The sequence below is a fragment of the Corvus moneduloides genome, chromosome 14, assembly GCF_009650955.1.
Source record: "Corvus moneduloides isolate bCorMon1 chromosome 14, bCorMon1.pri, whole genome shotgun sequence".
Lineage (NCBI taxonomy): Eukaryota > Metazoa > Chordata > Aves > Passeriformes > Corvidae > Corvus > Corvus moneduloides.
The window spans coordinates 9,682,891-9,706,231 of record NC_045489.1 but is presented as its reverse complement, the minus strand read 5'-3'; the positions used below and the strand labels follow the sequence as shown (position 1 = coordinate 9,706,231).

The window sequence follows — 23,341 nt, the reverse complement described above, 5'->3', positions numbered from 1 at the left end:
TGACCGGAGCGGAGCGGCCCTGCCCGCGGGGTGAGTCCGGACTGTGCCCCTGCCCCTGTTTGCACCTGAATTCATGGATTATTACATTATTTCGATTTATGTTGCCGGAAAAAAAGGGCCCTCGCAACAGTGACCCAGCTGCACTCGGGACACACCCCTTTCTCTTTACAATTAAACCTATTTCCACAGGGAGCGAATGCAGCAACGGCACGACTACGCAAAACCACCGCGTTCTGCTTCTGAAGCACTCTGTGTTGATGCTAGAACTGAGGAACTGAGTGAACATTATTAATAAGATTTATTAGGTCAATCAGTTTAGGTTTTGTTGACGTGCTGCCAGAGAAAAAGGAAAAAAGGCACAGGAGGGGAGAGACGAAAGTGGAAAGGAGATACAAGTAGAGACCAGAATCTGTGGAGTGAGGAGATAACAGCCAGTAAGAAGGTAGTAGCAGAGATTTGCTCCAAAACAGGATGTTCTGTTTCTTGTAATAAAAAAACCCAAACAAAAAACCAACCCCCCCCCACCACCACCAAACCAAAGCAAACCAAAAAAACCCCAACCAACCAAAAAAGTCCACTCAAACTGAAAGCTATATCCAGTATCTTCTTACAGTGCATCCAACAGAACAATATCAGATGACTCTTAGTCTGCCTTTGGCAAGAATGCTCTGCTGCTGATCCAGTGGACTATTCCCAGATCAATAAAGAGCTAAAAGACATCTCTCTAGAATTGCATCTCTCTCCAGGAACTCAGCTACTTACGGTGTTGTATTTTCCTGGTGAGAAGAAAGCATTTAACCATCAAGGAGGAGAAAAATAACATTAAATGGGTATAAATTGCTATACATTAATACTGCTTGGAAACAGAAGATTTCAAACCTTCAAGACTTCAAGAAAAGGGTGATATTTCTTCCAGAGTTTTGCTTTTGTTGCTCATCTGCACAAGACAAACCTCAAGATTCTTACTGAGCACTGGTATTTTCCATACAGTCTTCCCATTTCCATAACTCATTTTGGGGCAAGTTTTTACATACTTGTCCTGGCTGATAAAATGTATCACCAGATGACCTCAGCCTCCCACAGCAATCCTTGGAGAAGGTGGTTTCTCTGTTGTTATTTTTCTCCTTTGAAAAGGGACCTGCCAAAATAAAACCAGTCATACATTTAAAAAATGGAAATGTTCAAGGCCAGGTTGGACAGAGCTTTGAGCAAGCTGATCTAGTGGAAAGTGTCTGTGCCCATGGCAGGAGGGTTGGAACTAGATGATCTTTAAGGTAGTTCACTTCCCTTCCCTTCCCTTCCCTTCCCTTCCCTTCCCTTCCCTTCCCTTCCCTTCCCTTCCCTTCCCTTCCCTTCCCTTCCCTTCCCTTCCAAGCAAAACCACCCACTTACATACAAAGTATTTCTGAAGTAACCTTCTTGTAGATTAAACCTATCACCATACAGAGTGATTAGAGAGTCCAGACAGGGAAGTTAGACACACTGAAAAAGTACCACCAGGTACTTTCTAATATTACCTCAAGGACATGAAAGCTTAACAAGTTTTCTATGCAGCCAGAATGCTAGGGGATGGCAGCATCCAACCCATTATTCACTTGTTCCTCGCTAGGAAATGACTGTCTAGGTGACTGCTTCTCACTCAATAACTGATCACATTACTATCTAAAGAAAGGGTATTTCAGCGCTGCACAAATTAGTTTCCTGAGTCAAACCTGCAATGACAGCAAACTCCAATAAGCAAGGTTGCATCATTGTTATTTATGAAACAAAACTATATAAGTTTTCTTACTGTCCCTTGGAACAGGTTTCAGTTTTCTATTTCAAAATTAAATACAACTCTGAGGTTTGGGTTTTCCTATAGACTGTACAACCTAGAGGTAAGAGATATATATTCTCAATCAGGAAAGTTATCTTAGCTTTTAAATTACTTAAGCAGTATGTAACATCCAGACATAATTCCTGGAATGACATTACCAAGCCACAAGCAGAAACATAGCCAAGAGTATTCCTTTTACAGATTTAAACAAGCTTCATGTTCAAAGTTTCTTCGAACTATCTTCCTCCCCAGCCTAATCCTGAAGCTTCCAGAGAAACTCATCTATGTGCCCTGATTGCCAGGCTTTAAAGCAAACCCATTTGGTTGTGATGTCACTCTGTGCATTCCTTGACTCCTTTCCCAGAGGAAATACAATCTACTGTTCATTCCCAGAGTAACCCTCCATACTGCTCCAGCTCCGTGCTCAATCCCAGCAGGCAGGATATTCCACAATGGCAAAACAGCACAGTTTACAGTGGCTAGATCCCTGAAATACAGAATATAAAATAGATTGTATTGACACATAATTCGTTTAATTACAGGCAAGGAACTGGTTTTCTGCATCCAGAGGGCACATTCTCACATCTTGAAAGAAATAGCTTTGTATGTCTACGTTAAACCTTTTATTCGAGAGCTAAAACATTAAAGTTTCTCAACTTGTTGCAGCTTTGGAAAAGCAGTAGGTGCACATAATGAGCCTGCTGCTGCAAACTGATCTCAAATGCCAGTTTGCCTGTTTGGGTTTGGAAAAATTATGTAGAAAGAAAAAAAATCACATAACTTAGAGAGAGTATCTTGGAAATTTGTATCATCAAAGCACAATTTTATCTTTTAAAATAAAAAAAACCTCAAACAAATGTCAGCATATAATAACTCCTAGGAAACCTCTAACACAAGAAGCGACAACTGTGGAGAAGGCAACCAGAGCAAAAAACCATTTGTAGGTAAACATAGTATCTTTGTCTTATCAGCTTGTACAGTGAGAAAACACAGACATACTTTTAGGCACACAAAATTGTAACAGACATACACTCCCACCGTAAATATATGTGTAACCACTGGTCTTGGGTTGTAATTGCATACATAGCAATTAGACCATCACAGAGTAGAAATGGTCGGTACACCGGCTCTGCCTGCAGCCCTAGCCCTGTGTGTGTCCCGTGATCATCACCCATCCTAGTCACAACTGTATTGATCCAGGAGAAGAGGTAAAGTGTTTGTTTTTAACAAGGTGGAAGAAGGACATAAAAAGTATATATATACATAAGGTTGTACATTGTCTTGGGGATGCTAAATTGAGAACAACCAAGGAAGTGCAGACGGTACCATCAGCAGCACATGGGTGAGCACTGCACCATTGGGAGCTGACAGCCGTACCGTGCAGAGACACAGGCAGTGCTTTCCCACCGGGAAAACACCTACAAGCCCGTACTAAACCAGGGAAAGATGGACATAAACCCTCACACACTTATCATTCACGAGCAGTGGTGGATGAACTACCTTTGTTACAGGGCAAAGAAAAACACGGTAAAATATGGTATTGCATCACAACCAAGCCTTTGCTCTGCCTGAGCGAGGCAACTGCCAAGGAGTAACTTTTTCTCTTTGGCTTATTTGTAATACAACGCACACACACGAGGCGCACAGGCTGAAGATGCCGGCAGCAGGCGGCTGCAGCTAAGGCCGGCCCTGCAGGTCACGGGCGAGAGGCCAGCCAGGAAGAGCAGCCACTAGCGCCTCCTGGGACTCGCTTCGTGAACCGTTCCTCAAGAACACCCGTGAAACCCCCACACACCGCACAGGCCAATCTGCGGCGTGGGCAGGCGGGCGTGCTTTGGAGGCGGGCAAGGCGGGCGGAGCGGAGGAGCCGCGCCCTGGGGCCGGGTCCATCGGCGCTGTCGCGTCCGCCGCGCTCCGCCCCGGGGTGGTGGCCGAAGGGCCGGCGGTAGCGCGGCGGCCGGAGGGTAAGAACGGCCGGCCCTGGGGAGCGGGGCGTGGGGTGCCGCTGGCGGAGGGCGCTCCGGGCCAGGCCGGAGTGCGCCGGGCAGCGGGCGGGCGGTGCTCGCTCCGCCAGGGGAAGTTGTCGCGGCGGTTCCCGGCGGCTCCGCTGGGGCTGCCCGGAGCCCGCAGGCCTGCCGGCACGGGCGGGCCGACCCTCCGTCTGCTCCGACCCCTGGGCGGCGGCAGGCTCGGCCGGAGGAGCCTGGCCCGCGCGGCGGGCCTGGGCCCGGGGCTTCCCGGCGCGGGGGTTGCCCGAGCTGGGTCCGCACCTGCCCGGGGCTCACAGCCGGGGCGGGGGAGCGGGGCGTCCCGGGTCGCGGTCCTGCGACTCCCGCTGGAGCCGCCGAGAGCTGGGCCCTGCCCGCTGGGCTGCCCTCGGCTGGCGCTGCCGGCGTCTGGCTTGCGGCGCTGCCCGAGCTCGGGGGACCGCGGCCTTCAGTGGCTCCGTCTTTTGGGCTGGGGCTGGCGGTTTGTTTTATCCTCACCTCGGACAGCATGGAGCATAGCGGTGCTGGGAGAGTTCGCTTCAAAACGCCCCTTTTACTGCAATATTCGTGAGAGCAGCGGCACTTTTTTATCATCTCTCCTTTTCAGTTAATTTTGGATAGAGCAGCCTGGATAAACTCATTTCATATGTTAAAAATCAGTTTAAAGCTCTTCTTTAAACTTCTCCAAGTGACTTTCTGGTAAATGCTTGTCATAAAATCGCTAGGGTTGGAAAAGGCCTCTAAGATCACAGAGTCCAGTAACATTTACTGTGTTTACTGCTAAACGATGTCACCAAGTGCCACATCCACAAACTATTTGAAGGCTTCCAGCCTCTTCCAATGCCGATCACCAATTTCAGTGGAGAAGTTTTTCCAATCTAAAGTTTTTCCAATATCCAATCTAAACTTCCTCTGATGTAATTTGAGGCCATTTCCTCTCACGGTGCTTGAGAGAGTTGACCGACCCCCACCTGGATCCAGCCTCCTTTCATGTGATTGTAGAGAGCCATAAGGTCCCCCCTGAGCCTCCTTTTTTCTAGGCTAAACGACCCTAGCTTTTTTTCCCTGCATGATTAAACTCTCTGCTGCTGTGGATCAATACATACACTTGCCACATTGCCTTAGCTTGTAGTGCTCCTGCGTACCCACCTCTGCAGAATTAAAATATTTCCTCTGCCTCGAGCTTGCCTTCAGCTCTGCTGGTGGGACTCCTCAGAGGCCACACTGTCCATGAGAGCAGGGAAATCAAATATCTGAAAAGTAACCTGGCAAAATATGATTTTATCTTCTCGTCTTCAAGATAACCCTCTTTCCTGACCTGGTTGATGGTATGGTCTCTGAAACTGTTGTGATGGGCCAGGGCCTCACATGAGTGACCAGCTGGGAAACTGGGGATGGTAAGAGCTGTTACCATCAGCTGTCACATCACAGTGAGCAAATGTGAGGGGCACCTTTAGAACAATTATTCCCACTACTTACATGTTGCTCATATGGACTATGTGAGTGTTTCAGGTTAGGTATTTCCAGGTTGTTAATTTTTCCCTAAAGTGTGAGTTTGTTTTAAAGTATGAACTTAGGTGACACAAGTTAGGGTGTTGTAAGATAAGGACAGTTCAGCCTGCAGTTACTGTAGTAAACCCTAGGGCAAGGGCAGATGTGCTCCAAATGTTATTACCATGGCAGAGTGGCCAAAAGGAAATAATAATTTGGTAAAGGGCTTGAGGGCCAAATTCCTTGTGATTTGTCAGTTGCAACAGTTATAACTTAAGGGAGTGGCTTATTGATATGTCAGGGTTGATTTCAAAAGGCCATGCTGCTGAGCAGCAATTCAGTGGATCAGCCAGTAAATAATTCTGGGCTCTGTATACAGTTAGATAGTGAGAAATTAATTTCTGATGCTTGAAGATCTCCTGGCTATGAACAGAAGTGGGGAAGAGCAAGGGTAATAGTGTGCACTAGCAAACTACTATAGCTTACTCAGATCTATGAAGAGAGTTTATGGCTTTTACGTGATTGATTGCAGTAGTAGGAACATGGCTGCAGCCATGATGGTGTAAGGATATAAGTGAAAGAAGATTTGCAAGGGCAGGATAATATATCAGTTGGTTTAATAGAAGATGTACTTGCAAAACAGAACAAGATTTTATGTACACCAGGTGGTCTGCAGGCTTGACTTTCATATCTCTACAGGTTGCAACAACAGTGTCCTGAATGTTTTAATCTGCTGCACCACAAATCTTAGTGGGGTGGCAGAAGCATAGTTGGCACTAACTTGGTGGAAAGCTTTAGGAAGCTCTTTATCTTAATGCACAGTGGGCAGAAAGGACTCTAGAGATTACTTGCTGCTTCAGTTTTGTAGAAGGTGCTTTGCGTATCTGCTCTGCATATGTGAGACAAAGTTAGCGTTAATTCTGAGTGCATTTGGCAGCAGTTCCCTAAGAGGAGCGATTCAGTGCTGCAGTCTGTGCTGTAGCTGCTGGTTCCAGAAGTTCCTGGTTATTTTATATTAATGTTATTTGCACTAGCTTTTCCTCCAGTACATATGTGGGTTTTTTTCTTCATCATTCTCAGTAAAGTGTAGTCACCCTCTTTTACCAAACAGTTTCTGTGCTTGTCTTCCCTTGTACATGCCCATATTGAAAGCAAACAGGCATTTTTCAAGTAATAGCGCTATAGTTGATAACCTATGAAGACCATTTTACTTTTTTTTCATGTTTCTTCAGCGGAAGCTTTTATGTGGCACTCTTGCAGTTCTCTTTGTATATGTAACTTTTTTGTCTCCATATGATTTAGTCTGTATTTATGTTAAAATTGTGTCTATCAAATAAAGAAAAATATAGCATATGGACTTACTAAAATACACTAAGCTTTACTTGTAACTAGGTGCTGAGACTTTGTGGAAGAAACTGGCACAGATGGTGGTTTGCCAACTTCTGCTTCTTTTTCCTTGAATTTAGGCCTGAAAAGTCCTTGATAAGCGGTGGAAGCCTCTCTGTAAGCTTTTTGGACAATTAAGCATGTGAGGGGCAAAAAACCCCTGGGTGATTATCCTGTTTGTACTAGATGTAGGTATACTGATACATGGAATTCAGGCATCTGAACTTAACTCCTTTAATCAAAACCCAGCATTATACTGTTTTGATTTCCTGAAAAATTTCTCTGGGTAAGCTAAAGGTTGTCAATATTTTCTGTGTAGTTGGCATTAAAACTTAGAGATGATGTCCAGAACTGATGATACTCTGGAAGATACTTAGTTTCTTATTGTTCAATATGAAGTGGGTGTAGCGGCTGCCTGGTGATTCTTGGCTAGAAAATGGTAGCTATTCTCTTCTATGTACCTTTTTGTTTAAGTATATTGAGAGATGAATCCACTGAAGTGTTATGCGTAGTGTGGCATTATAAAAGAAAATGTGCAACCTGTAAGCTTAATTTCAGCAGCCTATTGGTTTACCTCCATAAGCCCTTATTAGGGAGTACCCAGTTTCATTTTTTGTGCCAGCTGGTAATTTCTAAACTGTTACCCTGAAATATCCCTCTATGCTGGAAATAATACTTCGTATTACTTACTTTTTCAGTGTAGATAGATCTTGATGCAACTTGCTTGAGTGTTTTCTTTAAATGTGCTCTGTCTGGGCATTTGAAGCTGATGAAATGCAGCACACATCAACAGAATCCATCAATTTTTAAGCAAGCAAACAAGCATGTGATCCAAAAGATGTTGCTCTAAGAGTCAGTGAACTCTAGTTTTGGCAGAACTGCATTAACTCCTGCAATTAGGAGTGCTGTGCTGAACATGCTGAACTTTTGAGTCCCCAGAAGAGCCTACCAGGAGTGGGTTTGGTCAAAGGTATGATGTCAGATTGTGAGCCCCTGATGTCACAGCAGGAGGAGATATTTGGGAGAGGGATGTTTGAGCTTGATTGACAACCCAGTATGAACTTTAGAAGTTCTGGTATGTCAAGGTAGAGAGAGGCATTCTCACAAGTGTAGTGGTATTTTGGTAGTCACCTGGGTCTCTAATTTACTCGGCAGGTTGTCTGTGTTTGTATAAATATGCAGCAAACTGGGCTGCTAAGTCTGATTCTGCTTCTTCTGTGACAGGTGGCTTTTGACACAACCAGACATTTTTAGTGAAGGAGCCATAAGATAGAGAAGCCTGGAAAGACTAAAGCTGCAAGAACAGGAGCACGGTCAAAAAAGGGGGAAAAAAAGAGAGGGGGTTGAAAGGTGAGAGTATATTTTTAGAGAATGTCCCATTTTCTTGAAATTTGTTACACTTCGTCATACCAAGTAAAATACAGGAAGAGTGGCTGTGTAAAAATCCAGGCTTTGAGGAAACAGGAGTTGGAGAAATTGAAACAATACAATGTAGTTGTTAATTTATATATTGAGAAGAAAACCATAATGATAATTCTTTGTGTAAGGTGTCAGATGTAGGGGTCTGGATTATGAGAAAGGCTGGACTGGAGATATCCCGAGGTCCCTTTCAGATTGGATTATTCTATGATTCTGTGGGCCTATAGTGAGAGCTGTTGCTCTCAAATTGTTCTGAGGATTGTTTCCTTAAGGCTCTGTGTGTGGGCTTTTGTTATTGCTCTATGCTGCAACATCTTAAATCAATGTCCTTATGCCCTGAAATAAAATTAATTTGATGTACATTTCTCAGTGCCTCCAAGCTGACTAGAAAATCCAAAGCTATGAAAAGAATACTTTTCTGTCTTTACCCATTTTTGTGTGTTATTTTTTTATCGTTGATATCTTTACTGCAGTGTTCTTAAATTCGCATATGAGTAATAGTAGTATATTGAAGTTTTAATTCATTAGATAATGTGTTTGGATGGCATCCTACACTGTCACTAGTAATCAGTCGGGTTATGCATCTTCTTAAAAAACCAGACACTTAAAACGCATAGTGAATCTAATGCTAGGTCTCTAAAAGCACTGCTATGCTTCCATTGCTAATTCTTCCTTATTCAAATACTTTTAAAAAACTGTTTTTAAACACTTATTGTGTGAACACTGTTCCTTGAATTTTCTGGAGGTTTTTGTGATGCATCATGTTGATTATTTGGTAGATCTACTTCCTACAGGGCAAAGTTTCCAAAAAGTGGTGATAGCCTGTTGTGGTTTAGCCCCAGCTGGTAATTAAGTCCTACAACAGCTGCTCACTCCCTCCCCTTCTCCCCAGTGGTATGGGGAGGAGAATCAAAAAGGTGAAAGTGAGAAAACTTGAGGATTGAGATCAAGACAGTCTCATAGGTAAAGCAAAGGCCATGTGCACAAGGAAAGCAAAACAAGAAATTCATTCTCCACTTCCCAGGGCAGGCAGGTGTTCTGTATCCCCAGGACACCACGGCTCCATCCCAGATAACAGTGACTTGGGAAGACAAACACCATCACCTCCAAATGCTCCCCCCTCCTCCTTCTCCCCCAGCTTTATTGCTGAGGATGAGGCCATATGGTCGGGGATATCCCTCGGGTCAGCTGGGATCAGCTGTCCTGGCTGTGTCCCCTCCCAGCTCCTTGGGCACCCTCCGCCTCTCGCTGCTGGGGTGGGGTGAGGAGCAGAGAAGGCCTTGGCTCAGGGTAAGCCTTGTTCAGTGATAACCCCTGAATTACAAGAGCCTTGTAATACCTCTTAAATAGGACCCTCATGCTAATCTGTAGGGGAGATTTGTTAATTTAAGAAATAGATCCAAATGATTAGTCTCTAGCTGTGCCCTTGGAGACAAGAATCATGTGATGCTGTTGTCTTGGCAGTGCTTATAAAGAAAACCCAAGAATACAAACCATTTGAAGAGACAAAGAACTTTCTAACTGTGGGGATCAGTTAGGTGTGTGTAATTTATGTGCCATGTTTTTTAAACATGTTATTTAAGCAAACGAGATTCCTTGTTAGCCACATGTGATTCTTGGTGACTGGTTGCTTATTATTAGCACTTCAAAGACTTACATCCAATCCCCCAGGATGCAAAATATAAAACAAGTGTCATCTAAATTGTCCCATATTGATAATTACCTAGAAAAAGAAGTGGTGATGAAAAGAAGTTCAAGAGACAAAAAGGAAAGCTAAGCTCGAGAGGAGAGAAGAGAAGGCAGATAGATGGAGATGAGGAACATCGCCCAAAGCAGCGGAAGGTACCAGCTGAAGAACAGCAGTGGCCAGAGAATATGCCTGAATGGGAAGAAAGGAAATCCCTGCTAGCTCAGAGAAGAGTGGAGTCTGTCAGACTGCTTACAGTGCTGTTAAGTCGTGTGAAAGTAAGACTATTTTAAAACGTACTTTAAATTTTTGAGGATATTTATTAGAGCTTGAATAATTCACTAGACATTTGATATCTTGATGCTATTCAGAAGACTGCTTTGGGGCTGACTGAACACTGAGAAGGCCTGAGGTCCATGTCTTGTGACAATCTGCTCTCAGTCTTACCCTAAGAGCAAATGTAGTGCATTTTTACACAGAAACTTTGCCTTTGGTGCTTTTTCAAGACCTTATCTTTACTGAGTAAAAAATAGGGCTGGAAAGGCTATATTACCTCTATTAGACTTGATCCAGTGTTGCAAGCAAGGAATTTTGGGGTGAGGACATAAGTGATGCTCTCTCTGCTTGTTTTGGTCTCAGGCCTACAAGTGACTGAATTAAATTTGCACAGATTATACCAGTTGCATTTCTAATAGCCTCTTCTTTTTTCTTGCACTCATTTACCAGGCTTATTTCAGTTTGATTCAGATAATGTCTTGAGAAAGTCAGCAGAGAAGTGATAAAATTTGAGTGTTTTGCACACAGATTAATGTTTGTAGGTTTAGTTTAGTGCTTTGGGCAAAAAAAAGAGTTTCAAATGAAAATGGGGTTTTAATTTCTAATATGGTTTTGTCTTCACTATTTGTGGAGGAAAATTTGCTTGCAGCTTTTAACAAGTGTGTATTTTCCCCAGTCCTTAATGTAAAAGACTTCTAAAGGACTGTAATTTACTATGAGTTGAAGTCAGAGGCTACCCTTGCCATTCTGCATGAATTTTAGAGCCCCATTACATCTGACATTAGCCTTCTTAATTATGAAGGTGATGTGTTAAATAAACTTCTATTTTCTTGGTTTCGCAGTTGGCAAGTCAAAAAGTGGATCCTTCACTGGGTGTAAAGAAGGACGATTCATTTTCTGAAACAGCATTTAAAGACATACAGCAGGAGCTGATTAGCTCCCTTTGTCATACGCACAAAGAGCTGAAACGTAAGGAGGAGTTTAAGTGCCCGTTAACCCAAAAAGTTAGCGGTTTATGTAGTGAGGAAGGAAATGTGAGTAACTTCCATGCACCTACTTGTCACATAGTTAGGACAATTTTAAATGATGTCTCTCCAGTCCCGAGCTCTGATGGACTGCCTGGCAGAGATGTGTGCAACTCCTCCGCCAAAGGCTGTGGGCCTTTGCTGATCACGGTTACCCAGGACGGCCGGGTCATCGAACCTCTCCATGGAAGGCACCACCCAGCACTGGATGTAGTTCACACGCAGACAGTGTCTGAGGAAGATGATTGCAAAAAGCAAAAGGTTTATGAGACTGATGAATTCATCCATTATTTACTAAACTACTATCAGACACCACACTATGCACGTGTTTGCTTAGAGCCAAAAACCACTGCGAACAAGTCCCGGTGGAAGCGAGTGGTGTCTGATGATGGTAGTGGGTTTGACATCAGCTTGAGTAACAAACATGGTCAGCACTTCAGAGAAGTGAGTCCTGTACAAAACCGCCACAAGAGAAATTGTAGTAGTGATAGTAATTATAGGCTGGTGATCACTCTTGGGGAACTTGAGTCAACAGACAAAGTGTTAGAAGGCAAGGTCCATGGGGGCAAGCTTGCAAAAAAGCTGCAAGTGCAGAGGAATGACTCACTGACTGTTGATAACTTACCATATGCTGGACTGAATCATTCTTTGGAGTGCACTACTGTTACTCGTAATAAGGAATTCAAACAAGAAGATGGTAGAGATGAAGGCACTGTACCATATGGAACATGTAGATCTGCTTGCAGATTAAAGGATTTGTTGGAAGAGATCAGTGATTCTGAGTACTTTAGAGAGGCATGTGGTGGCTCAGTGAAGAGAGCAGAAAGAAGGTATGAAGAAATTTACAGCAGTTGTATTAAAGGGTGCTTGCCTGCAAGAGCCGGGGAAAGAAAATTACTGGTTTACCGTAAAAATGTAGCTCTGGAAGGTCAAGAGAAGGAAATCAGCCAATGTAACTCCTGTTCTAATTCTGTGCATGAGGGCTTGGCAAAGCAGTGTGAACGTAAACTTAAAAAGTCGTGCAAGAGGTCTAGTAGTAAATTAAGATATGAAGGAAAGAAAAGTGAGAGACAATCCAGGGAAAAGGAGAGAAATGCTCATAAAATGAAGAAAAAGCGAAAAAAGCTTTCTTCTAATCTTTTATCTGATGAATGTGGCTTTTCAGAGACGGACAGTTGCATGCAGCTGGGGTCGCTCAGAAAGATACAGAGAAAATGTAAGAAAATGTTGCACAAAAAAGTGAAATTCAAGACACTTCACACCTCTATGGCAGCACCAGATGTTACCCCTCATGATGGTTCACCCCTTCAGGAGATCCTCCAGAGGAGAGGTGAGAAAGAGGGACGCCACAGCTAAGGGGACTGAATTTGACAGGTCTGTGGCAGGTGAGGTTGCCACAGTTCTTACAGTGATGAATGGTTTTAAAAAGTATAAGCATGAGATAAAAAAAACCCAGTGCAACTTCTCTGCAATTAAGAGTTTGTTCAGTTTAGCTCTGAAACACACAGCTGCAGCTCAAGAGTAATATTTGTTTACTTAATTGGTTAGCACAGTATCTGTCCTGGGCATTAGCAATGGGTGGTTATTCTGTTAACTACATGCATACTAACAACATGCTTTAGACAACTAAAACATTGATAGACAATTCAGTGTGTGGCACAGCTGTGTGGGAAGTACTGTCGCAGGTGAGTGAATTTTTACATAGCTAAAATACATCTAATGTTCATACAGGATTGCTCCTGGCTGTTCTTACCGTCCTTTTTATGATTTACTGTGCCTCCAGTTGATTGGTGGATACCTTACAGCCACCTCCCTTTCCCTCCCTGCCCACCTGACAAACTCATTTCAAGTAACTTTCTCTTATCTACAGGAGATGAGAGGAAATTAATGTTGAGAAGAGAGATGGATGCAGACGTCAGAGGATGCCCTCTATTTCCTCTTGAGATAATTCAGACAAACCCCTGCTCAGATACTTTCTGTGGAGCAGAGCCCAGAAGAGGATGCTGAACAGCTACTGTATTATAGCTCTGAAGTTTTTATACGGGGGTGGGAGAGGAAAGCCCTTTGATCATTAAAAGGTATATGAAATACTGGGTTGGTTTTTTTGGTTTTTTTTTTGCTTAGGTGATTCCTTTGGTTAGAATATCTAACTGGTGTAGTGAGCCACAAAAGCAGAATCTGTGTTTGCCTTTTGGATAACAGGCCCAAAACTTTCCCCAGAGCCAGACAAACTTTCATGGACTAGTGGCTAAGAACTTAAAAGGACACAGATTGAGATCTTGGAACATTACACTTTGATTGAATGCAGGGAATAATGTAAATTACAGTATTTACTAATAATGAGTCATTGGAAAAAAACATAATTGTCAATCCTAGAGCAAGCATATGAAGTGCCTCCTCAATCAGATTGTTATAATGATGGGAGTGATGTGGGGGACATTTATACTCAATTTTGAGAAGTAATAGATTTCCAAATATGAAAAAAATCCCATCTTCTGTAAAACCCACACTAGAAGAATCCTTGTCTTCTATTCACAATTCTAGAGGTGTTTCTGAAAACTTGCTCGCCTTTGGGAGGAAGGATTTCACTGAACTTACACTCAATGTAGTGCTTCCAGGAATCTGAATGGTTGTCTAAGCAAAGCTCTGAGTGTTAGATAATGAAAGGGCAGTACTTGTCAGCCTGCTGACAGTCCCCATGGAAATGCAGGTTGACAGTTCACAAGATTTTGAAGGCACGTATAGTGAGATAGCTGTTTAGTATGAGTTTGCTTACAAATGCTTTCCAGAGGAATTGTGAAATGTTGTCAGAGTTGTGCTGCATGTAGATAAAAATGTGAAAATGCAATCTAGGAACTTGAGTTATATCCATGTTTATTCAGCTGGCTATATCTAGAAGACAGCCACAATTGCTTTCAAACAAAGTCCCTTAGCAAGATACAGAGAACCAGTTCAAAGTTCAATGCACTGATTATTGCAGCTTTCATTTTATTATGTTTTATTTATTACATGTCAGTAGACGAAGTTAATGTGAAAATGTTGCCTTCATTACATAAGATCTTACCCATGTTTGTAATTTCTGCTCTAATAAATAGTAATAAAAAAGAATAATTGTAATTGTTTGTGGTAGATAGGTTTTCCCCCAGTCTTCAATACTGGTGATTCCTGCAGGCTTCTAAGCCAGGTTTTATCAGTCTTTCTGTTCATATGTTCAGACATTGAGTGCCTTTTCGGGGTCATGCATGACAAATGGTTGCTACTCAAAGTACTGTTAATCTATTACTTTTATCTAAAAAGATCTTATTTTCTTGACAGAAGTATTTTCTGACTATTTTGGAGAACATTTATGCCCCTCTTAAGTCTCCTTTTTAGTATTTTATACAGTTATAATGAAGATGGACTATTGTATTCATTGACCTTGTAAAACATTTTCAGTTGCACTGAGGTGACATACCAATGGTGTTTTTTCTCTATGCAATATTTGCAGATTAAAGATAACAAAACTTCCCCCTCTGCCAATCTATAGACAGTTCTCTGTCCATGAGTACCCATTTCCCATGAGACAGGCCTTTTGGTGACAGGTGAGGAAGTATTTCTTTTTGTTAATCTGGAGGAGAAGGAACTAAAGATTTCCTTCAGTGTAAATTTCCAGTGTTTTATCAACATGCTGTCACAGTAACCAATAACAAATAAATACTCAATTTCTGTAATTGCTTCAGGTTCACCTGTATTGACTGAAATTGATAGGATTTGCTTTATCTCCCAAGTCCTCATTCCATGTAAAACATTGTTAGTAAATAAAATATGCATGCACTTTAAAATGTGAGACATTGTAATCTTCATACTGAAAGAGAACTTCTGTTTCCTATTTGACATTATTTAGAACCTGATTTCAGGTGCTTTAATAATAATTTTACTTTACACAAAATCATAGAATGGTTTGGATCGGGACCTGAAAAGACCATCTTGTTCCAACCCCCATGCCAAGGGCATGGGCACCTTCCACCTGCTCCAAGCACTGTCCATCTGGTCTTCAACACTGCCAGGGATGGGGCATCCAGTTTCTTTTGGCAGCCTCTGCCAGGGCCTCACTACGCTCACATGGAAGAATTTCTTTTTCCTGTCAGCATATTTAATATGAGCCCTATCTTTTCATACACTGGACTGCTTAATATAATTTTATTATCCTGAAGGCTAATCTTTAAAGATACATGTAACAGTTTGCTTTAAAACTTTTAAAATGCATGGCTTTGTAGATTGGATTTTAGTAGTTCTAGATATTAATGTCACATCCCAAGTATGAAAGTTACAGAATGTTTTGGCAATTAGAACATTTATTACATGAAAATATGTATTAAAAGCAGCATTTATATAGTTCAGCAATGGAAATGTACAACATTTCTGGCATAATTTCACACATTTTAGTTTGAACCTGACATGTGCTGTTGTGCCTAGCTGCTGTTTCAGGAGGCTGGGTGCTTTTTATGGAAATACTGTTTACTCTGACATGTATGAAGTTAGACCCTGAGACTGCAGATCTTGCCACCAAATCTAATTTTTTGTACAGAACTAGTGAAAATGCCTCCTCATAGAACTGGTAGAACAGAAGTTGGCTGAACAATGCTTTGTTACTGAAAATATGTGACCTGTGGGTTGTACCTTGTGCTGAATGCTGAAGTCAAAATCCTACATGTTGGTTTTAAAGCAGAAATACACAAGGTCCATTATTAAATCAGTCCATCTGCTTGAAATACAATACAGCAATTATAAAGCCCTTTCTTCTTAATCCAGGGATTCCAGGTAATGCATAGAAATGCCTCACCTTTCATAAAACCCCTTACATAACTTTCAACAGAAGTATTTGTTAATGACCTTTTTTTTGTTTAACTGAAACAGCAGGAAGCAAGAGTTAATAAAGGTGATTAAGGGCAGACGAAGTCCAGATAAAAGAATATCTGAATTTTACAAAGCAGTTGACATGAGTTTTCCTGGTTGGAAATAAGATATGACTCAATTGTTTTGATTTGTCCTAGAGTATATCTTTGTGACAGGTGTTGGACATGTCAGATGAAGGAGATTGGTGACATTCTCTGCATTGAATTGGTCATCACGTCCTACCAGCCTGATAAGCTGCCTGGCATGGTTCTTTTTGCATACTCATTGCTGCCAGTCACTCTTGAAGGAAGGGTACAAATTGTAACGAACAGACTAAAAAAGAAGCTAAAATCCATCCATTTTCTTCAGCACTTTAGAAGGAAGTAAAATCTTTGCCTGCTACTTTATGAGCAGCTTTTGGGATTCGCTTCTTCCCCTTTCACAATAAATTCTCTGTTTTCCCTCAAAAAGTAACAGTCTTACCAAAGTGTCATACCTCCTCCCCAAAAAGTATTAACAATGAGCTTTGTCTTCTGTTACTGCCTGTTTTCTGCATTGTTTTTGTTACTACTTTCTTTGTGAAGCATAATGTTCTAATGTACAGATTAATACTTAAAATAGTGTTCAGTTCCTCGGGAGACGTTACGGAGTAACTTGAGAGTCAGCTGGTTGGGTCCACTGAAGGGTAGGTTACAACCTTCCAAAGCTCCAGCTTTTGCTCAGTATTAACAATTACTTGGGGTTTTTCTTCTGCTTAACTCTGTTTTTGCAATAGAGCATGTTCTCTATTTAATATTCCGTTAAAGTTTTACTAGAGAACTGCATTTACAAGCATTCCATTAGAACATATTTTACTCAATCTATGCATTGGATAATGTGACACATTAGAGAAAGACAATATAAAACTCGAAACATTAGGAGACTATTAAATATAACATCTGGTTGTAGTAAATAAAAACAAATACCACCATTATGCAAGAGTATTTTATTTTCTGCCTTAAACAAATAAAAGCACATTTTCAATTTGAGGTAAACCATTAGTACTAGTTTGCAAAGAGTATAAATGTCTCTAAAAATAAAATAGCAACACAAAGGTCATGACAAGGTCTACATGTGCCTCTAGACCTTCGTTACTACTAGGTAGTTCATACAATACCACTTTACACAAGCTCTCTGGTTCAAACAACCTTGCTCTTCATTGGAAGGCCCAGTGCAACCAAAAGAAAATGCCAGGACAGTGTTGGGACTGAGGGAGAGTCAGTTGTTCTCACCACAGATGGTCTCAGGCACTTTACCATGTTGTGTCAATGTGTTTATGAAAGCTGCTATTGTGCAACACACTCTACTTCCAAACACTTTTGCCTAGTTTACACCTTCCCACTCAGGACTCAGTTCCTCATTTTGGTCATGTTGCCAAATTGAAACAACCAGACAGCTGAGCCAGAGAAATCAAGGGGAACTACACCAGACAGGCACCTTGGATATTCTGCACTAGCAGAATCACCTGGACAAGAAACAAGTTCAAAAGCAAATCATTAGTTATCTTGGAATTTATAAGAAGGTTTTACAGAAGTATTTTGGATGATGAACATTTACAGTTTTCCTTGGTCATATCCATTTACCCAGCCCTCTCTGGTAGGAGGCAGGTCACTTAGAAAAAACTAGTAATTAAGCATAGAGGTGAGCCAAGAGAGCAAATAAGTAAAAAGCAACTCAAAGGTCAGGTCCACATGCTGATTATGCATGAGATTGTGCCTTTTTTGTTGATGGCAACATTCCAAACCAACAAAGGCCTCAACGCAGAAACAGCTTACGCTGTTTAATTTTGTACAGGAAACTTGTGTAAGTTACATTGACCAGTAATGTTTTCCTGCGAGGTAAAGGTGCATGTACAAGAGCACTTGCTAATCATGCCATACCAGCCACTTCTTGTTTTTTAGGCCTAGGAAGCAAGAACAGCTGATCTTCCATGTTTAATATAATTCCATTAACATTCACGGAAGCATTTTTTAAGAAGAAGAAATTCAAGTGAACAATAGTCAAGTCACACTCCATGGTGTACTTTTAGGGATGCCTAGTTCCATTCATTATCTAAACTTTTGTAACACTACAGATGTGCTTTAAAAGTGAACAAAGAATATTAGTCCATGCAGAATTATGCATGTTGAATACATTAGTCTTTATTAAATATTTAAAAGTGATTTAACCTCTCAAAAATTCTTGATCTTTTTTAAAAGTAGTTAGTGTTTCATCTGTAAGTCGCTAATGCAACTCCTTGAAAGCCAAATTATCTTACATAATATTGAATTACATTGCACAACAAATGAGTATGATGCTTTGTGGACAAACAAAATATAGTCCCTTTTCAAAAGGAATTACAACCCTGGGGCCAGATCCTGCAGAAGCTAACACAAAAGAAGATTTAGTGGTGTTTGTGTTGCATATATGAAGTTATTCATGTGCTTGTGTCCACAGTGCTAGGCTGGTAATGAAAAACTTTATTTCGACTGACTCTGCAGTAAATGGTGATAGCAGAAAAATAGTCCTTTATTGCCAAAATTGCAGTTTACTTTTGCGCAGACATTTGTCATGCATACTTCTTATGTGGTTTTAAAGGAAGACAGATCATAGACCTTCAGAAGTTTCCCACTGAATTTGAATAGGAAACCTTTGAAAAGAAACAATTCACTGTAACTCTGGACCTTTTGTAAGCCTTGCTGCTGCTGCACCTTGTGAAACAGAAGTGGAATGTTACAAATGATCCTTTATGATTCAAAAATAGATTGTTCCTCACTGCATTATCTACTCTTTCTTTGCATCCTGGGCATCTTTTTCGTCTTCATCAGAGTATACAGTAGGTTCTTCCCCCTCCTTCAGCAGCTTACCAACATGATGATACTTAACTGGGGAAAAAAAAAATCCAAGTAATTATTGTGCCCTGAAGAGACACCTTTTTAAACTCCTCTGACTGTTTTCTGAATGAACAGGATGGCTATATTTTAATAAAACAGCTCTGAGCAACTTGTTCCAAACACTGGGAGAAAGGAGAAAAGCTAAAATCAACTATTACCTGAACTACTATTACTGTTGTAGTAAGAATCATGTGAAGTGAATGTAACTGTAAATCTCATTTTATTCCCTAAACCAAAAGATGAATAAACACAAACTGAGGGACTCACCCAGCCAAAGAAACAGAATCCTGGATTAGATTATTTCTCTTGCCAACGTCAAAGCTGGTTTTTCAACTAAAGGCAGTTAGACTATTTACATCATCTATTAAACACACACATGCAAATGTGCACACATACAACTTAGAAGGGATTTTATTTTTTGTAATGTGTATTGAAAATATTCAATAGGACAGAATTTCTCCCAAAGATAAAGATGGATCTATTATCTGATTATGTGATTAAGCCTCTGATTTATTTCCTATCTCCTTTTGAGCGTGTAAAAATGCCAAGACCATGTACATGTAAGGACTGAAAGCTATACTATGTTGCCTATCTGTCAACTTCAAGAAAGCAAAAGAAGCCCCTGATTACAGGTATTTCAGACTAGCAGTGTTGTTATAACAATTTAAAGCAACTCATGGCCATATTTAATAGGAACACAGTAATAAACAGAGTGGAGTTCACTGTCAGTCCTGATGCTCAACACTTGTAAAGGTAGATTTTAACACTAGTTCAAGTCAGATATTTGGTAGCATAGTTCTGGTTTCTGTGACAAGCTTGTTAGCATAATAAAACAGCCATTCAGTGTGGCATGATTAACAGTCTTAATTAAAACAGGAAGAGGGCCAAAATAGTAGGGGCACATGAGGTCAGGACTGAGATTTCTAATGACATCATGTGGAGGAAAACTCCACTGTAGCTGGTTATAGTAAATATTTCAACACTAGATTTAAAAAGAAAACACATTTGATTTCCACTATGCTAGTTATTGGTGTATGCAATTTCCATCATATATATATATAAAATGCTTCCAGCTGGTTACAGCTTTCTAACCATTGCTTCCCCTATTACCAGCTAACTACTTCTTTGCAAATAGGTTTAAAATTGCTTACAAGTGAATTGTGACTCCCAGTCCCTCAAGGTCTCTTGCTGTGTAGCGTTGAGATCAGAGAGGTCATCATACTTATCCCTCAGTGCCTCCTTATCCAGGCAGAAAGTGGCAAGACCTCGGGATGCATCTCTTCCAGCAAAAATCCCATACGGGCCCTCTTTAAAATAAAAACATAAGCAGCATTATTGCAGAGGTAATGGATGCTACATGATCTTCATGGATCGGAGTCCCCAAGCTAAAACAGATGGTGAGTTTCTACCCTTACCCATGCGTCAGGTACCTCAAGCTTCTGAAGTGCTTTGAAGTTTTATTCTAATTGGTAATAAGAGAAAACAGAGGAAGAGGACAAGAAACAAAACCATGGAGAAATATACTGAGTTTGCTGAAACATCCGGACAATGAACCACGCAATGGCACATGTAAACAAGGTAAGGATAAGCACACAAACTGGGAAGCACATCCTTAGAATAAGGAAAAGAGGAAGGATTTCTATGTCTGGGGTGAAATTAAAGTTTTCTAACAGATACTCCTGACTTGAGATGAAAAGATGGCTTGACAGAAAATCTAGTGGAGCTACTAGAAATGATCAAGTTGGAGGAAACATCTATTAAAATGTAAGATGAACTCAAATGATCAAAACATGCAACTCACAGCAGATCAGATATCAAGATAAACTCTTGCTAAACTTCATTAATGATTAACTTGCTTGCATGACAAGCCAAAAATTGAGATATTGCATGTTCAACTAGACATTCAAAGTTCTTCTAAATGGAGCTTAAAGAAGTTAGATGTGAACTCTGGTTATTGTAGAGCACATTCCATCTTCCAGAGTGTGCTTTTTCCTAAATTAATCAAAACAATCTTACTTTTCCATTTAAATGAACATCAAACTAGCCAGACACTGGTGAACCATTCAGCCATTACCAAATCAGATGCAACAGGCAGCTTTTACTGTCATCAAGGAAGGCAGCATCTGAAGCTTGGACCTTATGTCAAGTGGGTTTTAGTTTGCACAAATAGAAAACTGCACATCTAACTCAGCTGTACGTATCATCCTGACTGCTGCAGAATGCAAAGTTAGAGCCTGGCATCATTCAGTGAAAGTCTCATCTATGTTTGGCCCAAAAGTAGTAACCGATAACAGTTCCAAAAACATGGTGTCTCCTGCATTATTCTCCTTGTCTCAAAGTAGTACTAGCAGCTCACTACTGCAGCTACCAGGCTGTCTGGACAGCTGAAGAGTGGCTATGCCAGACAGATCCTGGTACAAATCAGCAAGCCTCAGTGAGGCGTTTTAACAGGCAGCTTCTGATAAAAATAAAACCCCATGCCCTCATGGAGGTGATTAAACTCTTTCAGCTGGATGCACATACTCCCATCACCGGCTGCTCTATGAGCATAGGTTATTCCCCTTTGCACGTTTTAACTATGCTCCCGATAGAAAGCTGGTTTAATCTAAATTGCCAAATATTTAGTATAAATATTATGCAGTAGAGTGATAGCCACTAAAAGCTGGGAATGGAATGTCAACGCTGAGAGAACACTTCGCTTCTGCTGCCTTCCATCAGGCAAAGGCACCCCAGGCCGCCAAAGCCGCCAAAGCCCTTATGGTACGTGTAGTCTGCCACGGGAAAACACAGCGAATAATGAAGGAACATAAGCTGGCAAACCCGGAGTTTCTACAGCACCGGGGCCCAACTCCGGAGCCCGGGCGGCAGCAGTCACCCTGCCCGCCGGCTCACCGAGACGCAGCTCTCCCAGCGTTGCAGGGGCGCGCAGCCTTCCCGGCCGCAAGGCAAGCTGAGCCCTTTCCAAACCTCCGGATCGGGACCAGGGCCGGGGTGGAGTCAGGCAGGAGCGCTGATCCCCGCCGGGGGAAGGCGCTCGCGGCCGGCACCGGCCCTGACCCGCCCCGGGCACAACGCGCGGAGGGCCCGGGCTGGGCCCGTCTCACAGCCCCTGCCCGCCCCCGCCCTCACCGGGCCCGTAGAACTTCCTGGCGCGGGTCACGTCGAAGACTTTGCCGTTGACGGCCATGAGGATTCGCGGGTCACTCACGCCGTCGAAGGGCCGCAGCTGCTCCAGCGTGAAGTCGCGGCGCTTCATCTTGGGCAGCGGCGGCGGGTCCGCCTCACCCGCGGGTGCCGCGGGTCGCTCACCCCGCAGGATCTGATAGAGCAGGAAGAGGCAGAGGCCCAGCAGGCTCAGGTTGAGCGGGGAGCCTACGATCTCCAGGAGCAGCCCGCCGCCCTCGCCCGCCGCCGGCTCCTCGCCGGCCACCGCCACCTCCTCGCGGGCCATGGCGCTGGACTATGCGGCGGCTCGGCGGGCTTTGAGCGCGTAGCGGCGGCACAGAGCACAACCGGCGCGCTGGGGCGGGCCGAGGGGCGGTGGCAGGAAGAGAGGGGCGGTAGGCGCGGCGGGGCTGAGGCGCGGGCGCGGGGCCGCCCCCAGGCTGGGCGGGCTCGTGGCCTCCGCGCCCGCCGTCGGCGCTAGGTGGTGGTGCGGGTCCGGCCACGGCAGTGGCTCCCCGGCTGCTGGTTCCCGGCGAGGCGGAGTCAGGCCAGGCCGAGTCAGGCCAGGCCGCTGCGGCTGTTGCGTGGCACACGGTTCCACAGAAATTCCGGAAAAAATAACCTTGGGGTGCTGTTAGACCTGTGTCAGAGCTGCCCTGCTGGGCTGTGAGAACCAGCCGAGCCTTGCTGGATGGAGGATGGAGCCAGGCTCAGCTCCGTGGTGCCAAACACTAAGACAAGAGGCAACGGGCAGAAACTGGTGCCCAGGAACACATGTTCCACCTGAACATGAGGAAGAACTTCTTTACTGTGCAGTGCCTGCACAATGAAACTCATTGTTCTGAGAGTTCGTGGAGTGTCCCTCACAGGAGAGATTCAAGAACCATCTGGATGCAATCCTGTGCCACGTGCTCTGGGCTGACCCTGTTTGAGCAGGGAGGTTGGACCAGATGACCCCTTGTGGTCCTTTCCAACCTGACCCATTCTGTGATTCCTTACACTTGCTCCACCTGTGCCAGCGCACATCTTCACTTTCTTGGCAGGGCAGTGATTTTTCCCAGTACTCTCTAGAAATATTGTCGAACTAAACATAGGAGAAAAGGGAAGAAATTACCAAACTTCTGGGGTTTTCTCATTCAGATATTACCTTCAGGCCCCACAAAACTACAGAAGCCAGCAACCACAATGTACTAATACAACATGAAAGTTCTGTATTCATGTTTCTTCTCAGTGGAGGCTTTGGTGAATTAAAACTTAAGCTGAATGAAGTACTAACTGGATGAATCTACTTGGTATGGTGT

The 23,341-nt window shown here is 42.7% G+C and overlaps 2 protein-coding genes across 2 annotated transcripts; one reads left to right on the top strand and one right to left on the bottom strand.

The window, feature by feature from the left end:
• Window positions 1–3,655: 3,655 nt before the first annotated feature.
• LOC116450801 (A-kinase anchor protein 17B) lies at window positions 3,656–14,914 on the top strand. Its single transcript, XM_032123594.1, has 4 exons — window positions 3,656–3,780; window positions 9,828–10,065; window positions 10,906–12,418; window positions 12,959–14,914. Exons 2-4 carry the CDS (start codon window positions 9,976–9,978, stop codon window positions 13,093–13,095), a joined length of 1,740 nt encoding a protein of 579 aa, XP_031979485.1. The 5' UTR covers window positions 3,656–3,780; window positions 9,828–9,975; the 3' UTR covers window positions 13,096–14,914.
• A 2,019-nt stretch (window positions 14,915–16,933) lies between these two features.
• PGRMC1 (progesterone receptor membrane component 1) lies at window positions 16,934–22,419 on the bottom strand. The gene is made up of 3 exons (XM_032123595.1): window positions 22,005–22,419; window positions 20,027–20,182; window positions 16,934–18,866 (listed from the first exon to the last, which is right to left on the bottom strand). The coding sequence occupies exons 1-3, from the start codon at window positions 22,324–22,326 to the stop codon at window positions 18,766–18,768; spliced, it is 579 nt and encodes a 192-aa protein (XP_031979486.1). The 5' UTR covers window positions 22,327–22,419; the 3' UTR covers window positions 16,934–18,765.
• Window positions 22,420–23,341: the final 922 nt, after the last annotated feature.